Raw genomic sequence first — 15,571 nt, forward strand, 5'->3', positions numbered from 1 at the left:
AGAAGTCCTAGCTAGAGCAATAAGGCAAGAAAAAGAAATAAAAGGCATCTAAGTTGGAAAGGAAGACGTAAAACTATCCCTATTTGCAGATGATATGATACTATACACAGAGAACCCCAAAGGTTCCACAAGAAAAGTACTGGAACTAATAGAAAGACTCAGCCAAATAGCAGGCTACAAGATCAATGTACAAAAATCAGTTGGATTCCTATACAACAACAAAGAGAACTTCAAAAACGAAATCAAGAACACAACACCATTTATAATCCACCCCCCAAAAAAATTAAATACTTAGGAATAAATCTGACCAGGGATGTAAAAGAAATATACAAAGAAAACTACAAACCACTACTGCAAGAAATCAAAAGAGACCTACATAAATGGAAAAACATACTATGCTCATGGATAGGAAGACTCAGCATTGTGAAAATGTCAATTCTACACAAAGCAATCTACAGATATAATACAACCCCAATGCAAATATCAACAGTATTCTTTTATGAGATGGAAAAGCTAATCACTAACTTTTATATGGAAAGGAAAGAGGCCCTAGATAAGTAAAGTGTTTTTGAAAAAAAAGAACAAAGCAGGAGGCTTCACACCACCTGATCTTAGAAACTACTCTACAGCCACAGTGTGGCAAAGTGGTTAAGAGCTCAGCTGCTAACCAAAAGGTCAGCAGTTCAAATCCACCAGCTGCTCCTTGGAAACCCTATGTGGTAGTTCTACTCTGTCTTATCGGGTAGCTATAAGTCGGAATCAACTCGATGGCAACAGGTTTTTTTGTTTGTTTGTTTATATAGCCACAATAGCCAAAACAGCCAGCTACTGGTACAACGACATGCACATAAACCAATGGAACAGAATTGAGAACCCAGGCATAAATCCATCCACCTATGGTCAGCTGATCTTTCGCAAAGGCCCAGAGTCCGTTAAATGGGAAAAAAGACAATCTCTTTGACAAATGGTGCTGGCATAACTGCACGTCCATCTGTAAAAACGAAACAGGACCCATACCTCACACCATAAACAAAAACTTATTCAAGATGGATAAAAGACCTAAATATAAAACCTAAAACTATTAAGATTGTCTTAGTCGTCTAGTGCTGCCATAACAGAAATACCACAAGTGGGTGTCTTTAACAAAGAGAAATTTATTTTCTTACAGTCTAGTAGGTTACAAGTTTTATTCAAATTCAGGGCGTCAGCTCCAGGGGAAGGCTTTCTCTCTCTGTCGGCTCTGAAGGAAAGTCTTTGTCCTCAATCTTCCCCTGGTGGAGGAACTTCTCAGGCGCAGGGACCCCATGTCCAAAGGACGTGCTCTGTTCCTGGTGCTGCTTTCTTGGCGGTATGAGGTTCCCAACTCTCTGCTTGCTTCCCTTTCCTTTTATCTCCTGAGAGATAAAAGGTGGTGCGGGTCACAACCCAGGGAAACTCCCTTTAGCTTGGGTCAGGGAGGTGTCCTGAGTGAGGGTGGTGTTACAATCCCACCCTAATCCTCTCAACATAAAATGACAATCACAAAATGGAGGATAACCACACAATACTGGGAATCATGGCTTAACCAAGTTGATATACACATTTTTTGGGGGACACAGTTCAATCCATGACAAATGTCATGGAAGAAAAAGTAGGGACAACGCTAGGGGCCCTAATATAAGGCATAAATAGGATACAAATCATAATTAACAATGCACAAGCACAAGATAAACTAGATAACTGAGAGCCCCTAAAAATCAAACACTTCAAACAACTTCACCAACACAGTGAAAAAAAAGAACCTACAGACTGGGAAAAAATTTTGGCTATGACATACTCAACAAGGGTCTAATCTCTAAAATCTACAAGATACTGCAACACCTTTACAACAAAAAGACAAGTAATCTAATTTAAAAAATGTGCAAAGCATATAAACAGACATTTCACCAAAGAAGACATTCAGTCGGCTAACAGACACATGAGGAAATGCTCACGATCATTACCCATTAAAGAAATGCAAATCAAAACTACACTGAGATACCATCTCACCCCAACATTACTGGCAAAAATCAAAAGAAGAGAAAACAACTGTTGGAGAGGTTATGGGAAGATTGGAACTCTTATAGACTGCTGGTGGGAATGTAAAACGGTACAACCATTTTGGAAGACAATATGGTACTTCCTTAAAAAGCTAGAAATAGAAATACCACACAATCTAGCAATCCCACTCCTAGGAATATACCCTAGAGAAACAACAGCCATCACCCGAATAGACATGCACACCCATGTTCATTGCAGCATTATTCACAATAGTAAAAAGATAGAAACAACCTAAGTACCCGTCAACAGATGAACAGATAAATTATGGTACATTCACACAAAGGAATACTATGCAACGATAAAGGACAATGAAGAATCCTTGAAATGTCTCACAACGTGGATCAACCTGGGTGGCATTACGCTGAATAAAATAAGTCAATCACAAAGGACGAATACTGTATGAGACCACTACTATAAAAACTCAAGAAAAGGTTTACACACAGAAAGAAACAGTCTTTGATAGTTATAAGGGAGGGGAGGGTTGGGAAGAGGAAATCATTAATTAGATAGTGAACCTGGCCCCACAAACCTCCCAGCATGCCTGGGGTAGGGAGCCCCCAACCCAGGGCACCTGTGCGGCACCATCTTGCTACCTAATCACATAAAAGCCCTGCCTCCCCACCATATGTGGAATCCTATCTGAGGAACTTTATCCTGGCTCCTCGTTCTGTGGTTACAAATAAAGTTACTTTCTTTTTCTCAAGGCCAATGTCCAGGATATTGGTAGGTCTCGGCGCACCAGACAAGGCCTCACCTTCCTGGGTTCGATAAAAATTTTGGCAACCCAGATGGGACATTAGAGGGTCATGGAGACACTCAATCCAGATCCTGGCTCCCCCTCGACCGTGAGTGGGACCTCCATCAACTCTCAGCATGCACCAAGCCTCTTGTTTGGGAGGACTGGGTGAGTCTCATAACCATGGCCAAGGTGGCGACTGGCCCGAGGCCCTTTTACTTTGAAAATTAGAAACTAGCTCAGGTTTGGACATCCACTAGGCAAGTGTCCTTGAGATTTCTCTTCTTGTTTGGGGATTTGAAGCAGGAGGCTATCTGGAGGATTGAAGGTGGGACTAAGACATCCCCGTTAAGGGTGACTGAGATCCCACTAAGACATCCTCATTGCCTGTCCTGCTGCCACTCCCCCTAGCTGATGGCAGAGAACAGGCACTCTAGTTTCTGGTTGACCGCAGTACTGGTTCTGCTTCTAGTTCCGGTTCTGGTTCTCAGTGACAGTGCGTGTGTGAGATATGGGAAACAAACTTAGTGTCCCAAAGTGTTCCCCTTTAAGCTATATACTTAAAAACTGGTCCCTTTTTAGTTATGAGCCTATGAAGAAGAAGAAACTAATTTTCTTCTGTAACACTGCCTGGCCACAATACCAGTTGGGGGTCCGACAAAAACTGGCCTGAGAATGGATGGCTGAGCTATTATACCATCTTACAGTTAGATCTGTTTTGCAAAAGAGAAGAAAAGTAGGGTGAAATCCCCTACATACAGACCTTTATGTCTCTCTGGCAAAATAAAAACCTACAAAAACAGTGTAAGCTGATGGTGCAGACTACAGAAGAAGAGGGAGGCAGAGACAGGAAACCCCTGGTCCTTCAGGAGTCAGACAGTGAGACAGCCCTTTGTCTCTACCTGTGCCCCCTCCTCCTTATTCACCTGGAGGTGCAGGACTGGCTTCCGGCCCTGTGCCGGCCCCTACAGCCCTTGTGGCCTCAACACCAGCGGCCCCAGCTGCCTCACCAGTGGCAGCTGGTATCCTTTGGCAGGGCCCTTCACCACCCCTCCAGTGAACTGCCCACCAGTTCCTCATGAGTCGGAAGCTCCTGGTCCTGCCTGGGGAATCATCTCCCCAGGGGTGCAATTTGGCCAGGGATTTACCCAAACCTCCTCAGGGCAATTTTCACTGAGACGAATGCCTCCTGGACTGGATCACAATGGCCAGACTAGAGGATTTGTCTGGGTCCATACACTGTCCTCTGCCTCTGACTGTATGACTGGAAGAACAGTCTCCCAGTGTACATAAAAAAACAAACCAAACCCATTGCCGTCAAGTCGACTCCAACTCATAGAGACCCTACAGGACAGAGTAGAACTGCCTCATAGGGTTTCCAAGGAGTGCCTGGCAGATTCAAACTGCCAACCTTTTGGTTTGCAGCCGCAGCTCTTAACCACTACACCACCAGGGTTTCCCCAGTGTACATAGATGACCTAAAATACACTGAAGCTCTGTTTGTGTCCATTTTTCCTACACATCACCCTAACTGGGCTGATCACCAGTCACTCCTAAATATTCTTTTAACTCAGAAGAGCGGAGGATGGTCTTAGGAGAGGCATGCCGAGAGGCTGACATGCTACACAATCTCAACCCTCAGAACAATTTTAGGCTCCCAGCTGCCCAAGCTATATCTGCCCTTGATCCAAACTGGGACCTGAGTGATCGGCTAGGGGTAGGGCAGGTAGAACTTTACCAAAACTGTCTAATAGTAGGTTTGCAACAAGGGGCCCCCAAACAAAAGAGCCTTAGAAAATTTCAGGATGTGCAGGAAGGCCCCAAAGAAAATCCCTCCAGTTTCTTAGAATGGGTATATGAGGCCTACTGACAGTTTACTAATATAAAGCCTGAGGACCCAGAGAACGCTAGGTTAATAAATATGACTTTCATCAGCCAGAGTGCCCCACGTGTCAGGTAAAAACTTCATGTTAGAAGGTTTTTTGGGAATGAATACTTCAGAATTCATTGAGATTGCCTTTAAGGTCTTCAATAATTGAGACCAGGTACAGGAGAAGAACGAAAATCAGAAAATTAAATAAGCTGCATTCCTGGCAGTGGCTCTCAGAGGCAATTCACCACTCAGACAAGCCTTGTAAATCTGCACAGGCCCCAGAAGGGAGAGTGGCCAAACCAAGCCCCCCCCAAAACTAGGCCCCGACAGTGTACCTACGGTAAACAAGAAGGCCACTGGAAATGGGAGTGCCCCTCAAGGTTGGCCCAACCTGAGCAGGAACCTAAGAGAAAACCTGTAACACAGCTCCTGCTGTCAGAGGAAGACTCTAGACTGACAGGATCCAGGGGCACCTCTACAGTCCACTCAACCAATCCTCATCTCTCTCAAGGAGTCACAGGTTACATACAATGACTGTGGGCAGACAATTTACTGAATTTCTGGTGGACATCGGCACAACCTACTTGGTTTTAAACACTCTAAAATGCCCACTTTCTAAAAGAAACATGACCATTACTGGGGTATTTGGAAAACCTGCCAGTAAATCATTTCTTTAACCTATGAGCTGTCAAGGTGGAGGTGAAGAATTGACTCACAGCTTCTTATATGTGCCTGAATGTCCCATCTCCAGTCACCTTTACAGCACATCATCTCCAAGCAGGAATGGAACCAGATAAGGCCTGTGCTCTACAGGTGGCCATTTTGGAGCTGACTGACCCTGCAGAGTCTCTACTCCTACTCTAGCACCTCCAGGACCAAGTCAGTCCCCAGGTTTGGGCCTCCAGAATCCCTGGTAAGGCAAAGACAGCGACCCCAGTCCAGGTAAAGCTTAAACCAAGCCACGCTATCCCATATCTTAAGCATACCCTTTGAAGCAAGAGGCTAAACTAGGCTTGCAGCCTCTGATCAGAACCTTCTTGGCACATGGGCTTATTCATTCCTGCAAATCTGCTTGCGACACCCGTATTCTGCCAGTAGTAAAGCCAGACACTAAGCAGTACAGATTTGTGCAGGACCCACCGGCAGTGAATCAGATAACAGAGGACATTCACCCAGTGGTATCCAATCCATACACTCTACTGATAGTCCTCCCAAGGGACTGCACATGGTTTATGGTTTTAGACTTAAAGGATGCCTTTCATTGTGTCCCCCTGGAGGAAAAGTCCCAAGAGATATTGGCCTTTGAGTGGGAGGATCCTACTGCAGGAACTAAGACTCAATACTTCTAGACTGTTTTATCTCCAGGTTCAAGAACAGCCCCACTCTTAACACAACAGAGAATCTCTGAAGAAACAGGAGAGCAGTGGGATGCAGACCCCAAATTCTCATAAAAAGACCAGACTTAATGGTCTGACCGAGACTAGAAGAACCCTAGAGGTCAAGGCCTCCAGGCTGTCTGTTAGCTCGAGACAGGAACCATTCCCAAAGCCAACTCTTCAGACAGGGATTGGACTGGACTATAAAATAGAAATTCATACTGGTGAGAAGTGAGCTTCTTGGTTCAAGTAGACACATGAGACTATGTGGGCATCTCCTGTCTGGAGGGGAGATGAGAAGGCAGAAGGGGATAGAAGCTGGCTGAATGGACATGGAAAGACAAGGTGGAGAGAAGAGTGCTGTCTCATTAGGGGGAGAGCAACTAGGAGTATATAGCAAGGTGTATGTAAATTTTTGTATGAGTGGCTGACTTGATTTGTAAACTTTCACTTAAAGTACAATTAAAAAAAAAAAAGAATAGCCCCACTCTCTTTGGGGAGGTACTAGCCAGAGACCTCTAGGACTTGCAGTCTTCCAGTACATAGATGACATTCTGATTGCCAGTCCCACCAAGGAACTGACAAAAGTACAGTTACGATATTGAACTTTCTAGGAGACTGAGGATACAAGGTTTCATAGAAAAAGGCTCAGATCTCCACCCCTAAAGGAAAATACCTAGGGTTCAAAATATCACAAGGAAAAAGAGAGCTGTTACTTGACCAAAAAGAGGCAATTGCCTGGGTGGCCTCCCCAACCACTAGGAGACAGTTGTGAGGGTTCCTTAGAATGGCAAGTTTTTGTAAAATCTGAATCCCTAATTTTGGACTCATGGCCAAACCCTTACACCAGGCTGTTCAAATTAGCGATTCAGAACCCTTGGTATGGACACCAGAATGTCAGATAGCTGTTCAACAAATCAAAGACAAGCTGATGTCTGCCCCCACCCAAGGGTTGCCAAACCTCAAAAAACCTTTGGAGCTCTACACTCACGAGAGACAAGGAGTAGAGACAAGGAGTTGCCCTGGGGGTGCTTACTCAGACTCTAAAAAAACTCTAGGGCCATGGAAATGACTGGTTGCATACTTCTCCAAACAACCAGAGCTTAGAGCCCAAGGCTGGCCCACTTGCCTTCCGGCAGTTGCAGCTACTTGTGAACTCCCGACAGAGGCCGAGAAGTTCATTCTTGGCCAACCTACCACGGTCCTAACCCCCCCATCGTGTGATTCCTTTGTTTGAACAGATAGGTGGTCTGTGGTTAAAGGCGGGGGAAACTCAGCAAGTACCAGGCTATCCTACTCCACAATCCTGCTGTGATGCTGAAGACTGCCTCCACCTGCAACCCTACTACCCTCATCAGAGGATGAGAACCTTGAATATGACTGCGTCCAGGTAATTGAAGAGGTGTATTCCAGCAGACCTGACTTGTCTGACCAGCCTCTCACTAAACCCTGATTTAAAGCTGTTCACTGATGGAAGCAGCTTTGTGGAACAAGGAGTCTGAAAAGCTGGCTATGCCATAGTCACCCTTCGTAAGACCAATGAAGCCAAGGCACTGCCCCCTGGAACCTCTGCTCAAAAGCCAGAACTTATTGCCTTGGCCCAGGCCCTCCAAATGAGCTCCAGCCAAGGAGCCAATATACATACAGATTCTAGTTATGCCTTTTCAGGACTTCATGCCCATGGAGCCGTTGGGAAAGAAAGAGGACTCCTAACTTCAGGTAAAAAGGAAATAAAACATATGGAGGAAATCTTAGCCCTTCTAGAAGCAGTCACCCTACCAAAAGAAGTGGCAGTCATGCACTGCCCCAGGCACCAGAAGGGAGAGTCTCACACAATTAAAGGAAGCCACCGTGCAGATCAGGTGGCCAAACAAGCCACCAAGGCAAAAGCCCCCACCACCTGTCTTGCTCTGATTCCTGATCTCCAACTGACAACAAACCAACAGTACACTGAGTGTGATACAAACAGGGCTGATGAATGGGGTTTCCTGGTAAATGACCCATGGTTCTCGAAAGATGGGTGGCTTTATAATTCTTACAGGTAGGTGTTAAGTGCTGGGACACCTGATGCACCCAGTGATAAAAGCAGCTCAGAAGAGTACACACTTTGGCCGAGGTGTTATGTTCCAATGGATGACAAAATGATTAAAGGGGCTAATATGCAAGGAAGTATTCAGATAGTGCAACAATGTGCCACCTGTGCAAAAAAAAATCCAAACACAGGTCTGCCACCTTCTACACCTGGGGTACATGCCCATGGAACTGGACCTAGAGAAGACTGGCAAGTAGGCTTCACTGTTATGCCAATAGTTACAAGGGGGTTGAAATATCTCTTAGTGTTTGTAGACACTTCTACTGGATGGGTAGAAGCTTTCCCTTGCTGGATGGAAAAGGTATCAGAGGTAAGCAAGGCTCTTCGTAATGAACTTATTCTTAGATTTGGTTTACCTTATTCAATTCAGAGTGATAATGGAGGAACATTTATATCCAAAGTTACTCAAGAGGTTTCAGGACATTTAGGAATTAAGTGGAGGCTACATGTCTCCTGGAAACCCCAGTCAAATGGAAAGACAGAAAAGATGAACCACACTTTGAAAAAGACATTGGCCAAGCTCTGTCAAGAAACCAACTTGCCCTGGATCAAACTACTGCCAACTGTCCTGTTGAGAGTCCAGGTGACCCCTAGAAGCAGGCCCCAATTGAGCCTTATAAAATATGTGGGAGACCTTCCCTTAAGGTGGCCTGGGGGCTAAATGCTTCAGACGATCCTAAGGTAATCCAAGAACTTAGTGTTTGCAGATATCTTAGGTCACTATATGAAAACTTAAAGGCTATTACCAGTACACTTCCAGTCGTCTGTTCACTCCCACAGATATCCCTCTTCATCCTTTTGCACCAGAAGACCAGGTCCTTGTAAAAAGGTGGGACAATCACCACACCACCAGCCAGCTCCAGCCCAAGTGAACCGGTCCCTACGAGGTTCTATTAGCCACTCATTCCTCAGTGAAGATAGCCGGAATAAAGCCTTGGATTCACCACACCAGAGTGAAGTGAGCACCCCTCAATCCAGACGAGCCTTTGAAGACCAGCAACGGGTTGGCAGAGTGAGATCCATTCATGGGACTGCAAAGGCCGCCAACCTCCTGAGCCAGAGTGGGAGTGTGAGCCGCTAGAGGACTTGAAACTACTCTTCAAAAGGATAGGTAAGTAACGCTTTTCTTCCATGTCTCTATCTTTGCAGACTGTAGAAGTCCTAGGTGTCCTTGTCACATGTGCTCTGTTGATCCTCTTTTTCTGTATCTTCTCTTGTATTCTCCTTGCTGTGGGCACCAACTATTTGCCATGGTGCTAAAATTAACCAGTAAGGACCCTGTTGTGACGTTGTTGCTTTTGGTCTACCTACTTCAACCTATCACTTGTACCCATGTTAAGTGGGAAGACAACCAATTCATCCACCTTTCCAATTCCGTTTCCTGGGGAGGTAATCTAATTGCTGGATCTGTCATCCATTCCTAACCTCCTCTGCTGATATGAAAACTCCCTGAGGAAACCCTATCCCCAACTCTTACTGTATCTAAGGCTGGAACCAAAAAGAGGAAACAGTACCTCTGACCCCTTAGAGGAGTACTCTCCATTAAAAAAGACTCATGAAGAACTGTGCCATGTTTCAAAGTACTTGACTTGGCATGATGCCCTACAGTGGTCCCTGAAACTGCCTCTTTTAACAGGACCAAGTTTGCAGGTTTTGCATATTACCTGGTGCCATGGATTGAATTGTGTCCTCCCCCAAAATATGTGTGTCAATTTGGCTAGGCCATGATTCCCAGTAAGTAATTGTCTACCATTTTGTCATCTGATATGATTTTCCTACGTGTTGTAAATCCTATGAGTTAACGAGGCAGGATTAGTGACAGTTATGTTAATGAGGCAGGACTCAATCTACAAATTAGATTGTGTCTTAAACCAATCTCTTTTGAGATATAAAGAGAGAAGCAAGCAGAGAGGCATAGGGACCTCATACCACCAAGAAAGCAGTGCCAGGAGTACAGCGCATCCTTTGGACCCAGGGCTCCTGCAGGAAGAAGCTCCTAGACAAAGAGAAGACTGATGACAAGGACCTTCTCCCAGAGCTGACAGAGAGAGAAAGTCTTTCCCTGGAGCTGGTGCCCTGAATTTGGACTTCTAGCCAACTAGACTGTGAAAGAATAAATTTGTCTTTGTTAAAGCCATCCATCCACTTGTAGCATTTTAGTTATAGCAGCACTAGACAACTAAGATACCTTGGAAACCTCAGTACTTGGAGACACCTTTCCTCAATGGCTGATCTTGGTGTCTACCCAGGTTGTGATAGAAACCACCATGTTTCCACCTTTAGGCTGACCAACTTCTCAACATGGTTCAATACTACCTGTCTCTGTACCCTCCTGGCAGAGGGTAGTTCTGTTTATGCACCCTGAGGACTCCATTTCCTGCATGGTAATTTTATCTCTCCTAGCACTCAGTATCGCAGGAGCCTAGCTTACCATGCCTAAATCCAAAAGAATTGATTGGCACTTGTATGATAGGAGTTCTCTCTTTCCCCATGACCCTTGAGGCCTCCAAAAACCTCATCACCCTTATAACACAGGTGGCAAAGAGATGCCAATGATACCGAAGAAGGCTCAGATTTAAAGGGGAACAAGATATAACCCCATCACAGAGATAGAAATAGGATGGTCAGTTTTAAGAATCCTAACCATTATCCCGCAATTAGCTGCTTTACAGGATGCCGTGCTTAACCTCTCCAGCACCACCCACCTTCTATCATGAGCCACTAAGAGAGCCATAAAAGCTCAACAATAGTCATTAAACTCCCTGGTTGGAATAGTACCAGACCACCGCTTGGTTCTAGACAATATTCCAGCTAAGGAAGGGGAAGTTTGTGCAATAGCTGGCACCTCCTGCTGTGTATAGGTCAATATCTTTCATGAGGTTGAGCTAAATCTACAGGTAACTGACCAAGTGGCCAACTCAGTTTCAGCTGGCTTTGGTCCCTGGTGACTCCTCTAATTTTCATTTACCTGTTATATCTGATCCTGCCCTGTCTGTTAAAGTGTTTAACCCAATTCATTTTAAAAAGGCTTCAATACACAGGGATCTTTTCCCTCCTGCTCCACCAGATCCTAAACAACAACAAACAAAAGATGCTATGCAATTCTTCAGCCTCAGTCCCTAACTTTACCCCACATCAGCAGGAAGTAGCCAGGGGAGTCATCAACCTTCATTCCTTAAGATTAAGGAATTGCTGCAACTCAAGGAGGGATTGTAGCCTGGCCCCAGGAACCAACCAGTGTAGCTGTGCAGGAAACTGTCTACCCCTCCCTGCCGCCTGCACAGACACCATCTTGCTACCTAATCACATAAAAGCCCTGCCTCCCCACCATTTGGGGAGTTGGTTCTGAGGGACTTCCTCCTGGCTCCTTGCTCTGTGCATTGCAAATAAAGTTGCTTTCTTTTTCTCAAAGGCTGGTGTCCAGATTACTGGCAGGTCTGAGCATGCCAGACAAGGACCCACTTTCCTGGGTTCAATAACTATAGTAGATAAGTGTTAACTTTGGTGAAGGGGAAGACAGTGTACAATATAGGGGAAGTCAGCACAACTTGACCAAGGTAAAGTCATAGAAGCTTCATAGACACATGCAAACACCCTGAGGGACTGTGTTACTGGGGCAGAGGGCTGGGGACCATGGTCTCAGGGGTCATCTAGGTCAACTGGCATAAAAAATTTCATAAAGAAAATGTTCCACGACCAACTCTGGTGAGTAGTAGCACCTGCAGTCTTAAAAGTTTGCGAGCAGCCATGTAAGATACATCTACTGGTTTCATCCCATCTGAAGCAAAGGAGAATGAAGAAAACTTAAGATACTAGGGAAATAATACTCCAGAGGACTAATGGACCACAGGTATCACAGCCTCCAACAGCCCGAGCCAGAAGAACTAGACAGTGCCTGGCTACCACCACCAATCACTGTGACAGGGATCACAATAGAGGATCTCAGACAGAGCAGGAGAAAAATGAAGAACAAACTTCAAATTCACACAAAAAAAGACCAGACTCACTGCTCTGACAGAGTCTGGAAGAACCCTGGAGACTATGGCTTCTGAACACCCTTCTAACTCAAAACTAAATTCACTCCCGAAGTTCACCTTTCAGCCAAAGGTTAGACAGGTCTATAAAACAATAACACACATGAGGAATGTGCTTCTTAGTTCAATCATGTATATGAGACCAAAAGGGCAATACCTGCCCAAAAGAAATGACAAGGCGGCAGGAAAGGACAGGAAAAATGGACAGATGAAAATGGGGAATTGGGGCATGGAAGGGAAGAGTGCTGACACATGGGGGATTGCAACCAATGTCACAAAATAATCTGTGTAGAAACAGTTGGATGAGAAACTAATTTGCCCTGTGAAGTTTCACCTAAAGCACAATCATTGCCTTTATGTTTATTTGATTGTCTTTTTAAAGAACTTTCCTACTCCAAAGTCATAGTCTCCTGTATGTCTTCCAAATGTTTATAATTTTACCTTTAACATTCAAGTCTTTAATCCACGTGCAGATGTGTGAGGAAAAGATCTAATTTCAATTTTTTCACAGATAACAACTATCTCAGTATTATTTCCTTTCCTCCCACTGATTCTCAATGCCAGCAATGTCATATATCAAACTTCTACACCTACGTGGGTCTTTTTCTGGACTCTCTATTTCATTTCATTGGTTTGTTTGTCTGCCTTTACACTAATATCATGGTGCCTTAATTCAAACCCCTACTGTGTTCTTCTTCAGGAGTGTTTTCGCTATTCTTAGCCTTGTTCTTACACGTAAATTTTAGGCTCAATTTTTCAAATCAGAGAAAAACATTAGGATTTTGATTGCTGTTGCACTGACTCTAATTCATCAGTTGGAGGAGAAAGAGAAATTCATAGTAATGAGTTTTCCTATCCATAAATACAGCATCTCTCATTTTAGTCTGTTCAATATCTTAATAAACTCTTACAATTTTCTCTACAAAAGTTTTGCGCATATCTTATATATCTGTATTTAGATAATTTATATTTCTATGACTTTTATTATGTGTCTTTGAAATTTCATTTTACCTTTTGTTGCTGAATTATAGATATGTAACTGATTTTTATCCCGTACTTTGACACTCTGTGTAGATAACAATTTGCCCTTTAACCCAGATTCCCAAAGCAAGTGGAATAGCTGGAATTTGAACTTTGATGTCTTAGTTTATTTACAACACAAGCCCTCTATGCTGGAAACCTCAGCCATCCTTTACCTTTTCTTTCATTTTCCAAAATCTATTGAGACAACGTGGCTTTTAATTCTACAAAACTCTCTGATCCATCTCCTTTATTATTTTCTATTTTCACTGAAATCAGTAGTCAAGGAATATAAATGCTAGTGAAAAGATGCCACTGGTATATGGTGCTATTACAGTGTTTAAGCCCTTTCACCTTCATTACTTCATTACTGACTAGAAGGAGGTGTCACAGATTAAGAAACTGAGTTCTCCTCCTGAGGGAACAGGAGATCAGTGGGATGCAGACCCCAAATTCTCATAAAAAGACCATACTTAATGGTCTGACTGAGACTAGAGGAATCCTGGGGGCCATGCTCCCCAGACCTTCTGTTGCCACAGGACAGGAACCATCCCCGAAGACAACTCATCAGACATGAAAGGGACTGGTCAGCAGGTGGGAGAGAGATGCTGATGAAGAGTGAGCTAATTATATCAGGTGGACACTTGAGAGTGTGTTGGCAACTCTTGTCTGGAGGGGGGATGGGAGGATAGAGAGAGAGGGAAGCTGGCAAAATTGTCACGAAAGGAGAGACTGAAAGGGCTGACTCAATAGGGGGAGAGCAAGTGGGTGTACAGAGTAAGATGTATGTAAACTTATATGTGACAGACTGATTGGATTTGTAAACGTTCACTTGAAGCTTAATAAAAGTTAATAAAAAAAAAAGAAAGAAACAGTTCTCAAAAGAGCTCATGTAACATATTTCAACTCCCAGTTATAACTGATAGATCTTTTCTGTCTCAGAAGCAGGGCTTCCAACTGTGTTATCAGGCTCAACCCCTACTGAGAATTCCCATTTCTAGTAAGTTTCCTGCTGAGAATTTGCATTTCCACCCCAGATATACTGAATCAGGATCTACAGTTCAACAAGATCCTCAGGTAATTCTTACCTATGACTTCCTGGGCACCTGTTAGGAATGCAGATTCTCAGGAGGGTTGGAACCGGATGAACCACATTCGAAGCCCTGCTCAGAAGCCAGGACTCTTTCTATAGCATTTGTGTTTACCAAAATGCTATTTCTAGAATGAAGTTTTTTTTTTTTTTTCATTTTCTATTATAAAATATAAGAATAGAACCAGATTCAGATGTGGAGCAGTAGTCTCGGGTTCCATTCCCTCATTTAAGACAAAAACAAAAACCTGGGCCCAAAGTGGTGGTGTGACCTGCTGAGTGAAAGTGCTAGGATTAGAATTCGAATCCCCCAGCTGGCGCTATTAACAGCCTCCAGGAACACCACCACTTTTAACGTAATTACACCAGCTCCTCAGAAAAGAGATCTAACGGTTGAGCCTGTGAAATAAAGCGTCTTTATTTCACAGCCTCAATTGCCTCAGTGAACCCTTGAGGCGCCTAATTGCATCCTTTATTAATGATTCCTTCGCATACAGGAATCTTGAATGCTAACAGGCTTTCATTATTGCCTTCGAATTGGGAATAAGACCAACCAAACCCACTGCTGTCGAGTCGATCCCGACTCACAGCGACCCTACAGGACAGAGTAGAACTGCCGCATAGTTTCCAAGGAGCGCCTGGTGGATTCGAACTACTGACCTCTTGGTTAGCATCCACAGTACTTAACCACTAGGCCACCAGGGTTTGAATACCCCAGAATAAATGCGGGGGGACCGGCCAAGGCAGCTCCCGCCTGCAGAGTGCATCGCTGCAGAAGAAATCGAGATGCAGGGATTTAGAAACCCATCTAGAGCCAAAGGAAGAAAGGCTCAATGCACAGATTTGTATCTGCTGGAGGCGACGGCCGGAGTCGATACCTGTACTGGGAAACTGCCAGCGCGGTCCCCGGCTCGGCCGCAAAGCCGGGCAGGTGCTGGCTCAGGTAGTCCTCCAGCGACCTGCGATCGAACTGGTGCTGGGGCAGCACTGCGGCCGTCTCGGGCTCCCGGGCGCCACAGGCCTCCATGGCCGCCACCGCCGAAGGCCACACAGGCATGGCACCCGGCGGTCTGGAGCGCCCAGAACCCTCCGGCGGCCGGAGGAGCGCCGCCGTCCAGCCCTGGGCGGGGCGGGGCCTGGTAGAGGTCGGAGCAGCGGCCGCAGCCGGCCGGGGCGGCCCAGGGGCTCCAGCCAATCACAGACGCCCCGAGCGCCGTTGCTACGCAACGCCCGCCAGCCGGCGCCCGGATTGCGGCTGGGTAGGGATGGAG

General features: G+C 45.0%; 1 protein-coding gene across 2 annotated transcripts in view; it reads right to left on the reverse strand.

The window, feature by feature from the left end:
• ACAD11 (acyl-CoA dehydrogenase family member 11) overlaps positions 1-15,394 on the reverse strand; it is a 109,358-nt gene extending 93,964 nt beyond the window's left edge. For both annotated transcript variants that reach the window (XM_003420920.4, XM_064277338.1), the window contains exon 1: positions 15,179-15,394. In XM_003420920.4, coding sequence (XP_003420968.3) covers positions 15,179-15,357 — 179 coding nt within the window. In that variant the 5' untranslated portion in view covers positions 15,358-15,394. The remainder of the gene's footprint in view (positions 1-15,178) is intronic.
• Between the last annotated feature and the right edge of the window lie 177 nt (positions 15,395-15,571).

Source organism: Loxodonta africana, chromosome 27 (assembly GCF_030014295.1).
Source record: "Loxodonta africana isolate mLoxAfr1 chromosome 27, mLoxAfr1.hap2, whole genome shotgun sequence".
Lineage (NCBI taxonomy): Eukaryota > Metazoa > Chordata > Mammalia > Proboscidea > Elephantidae > Loxodonta > Loxodonta africana.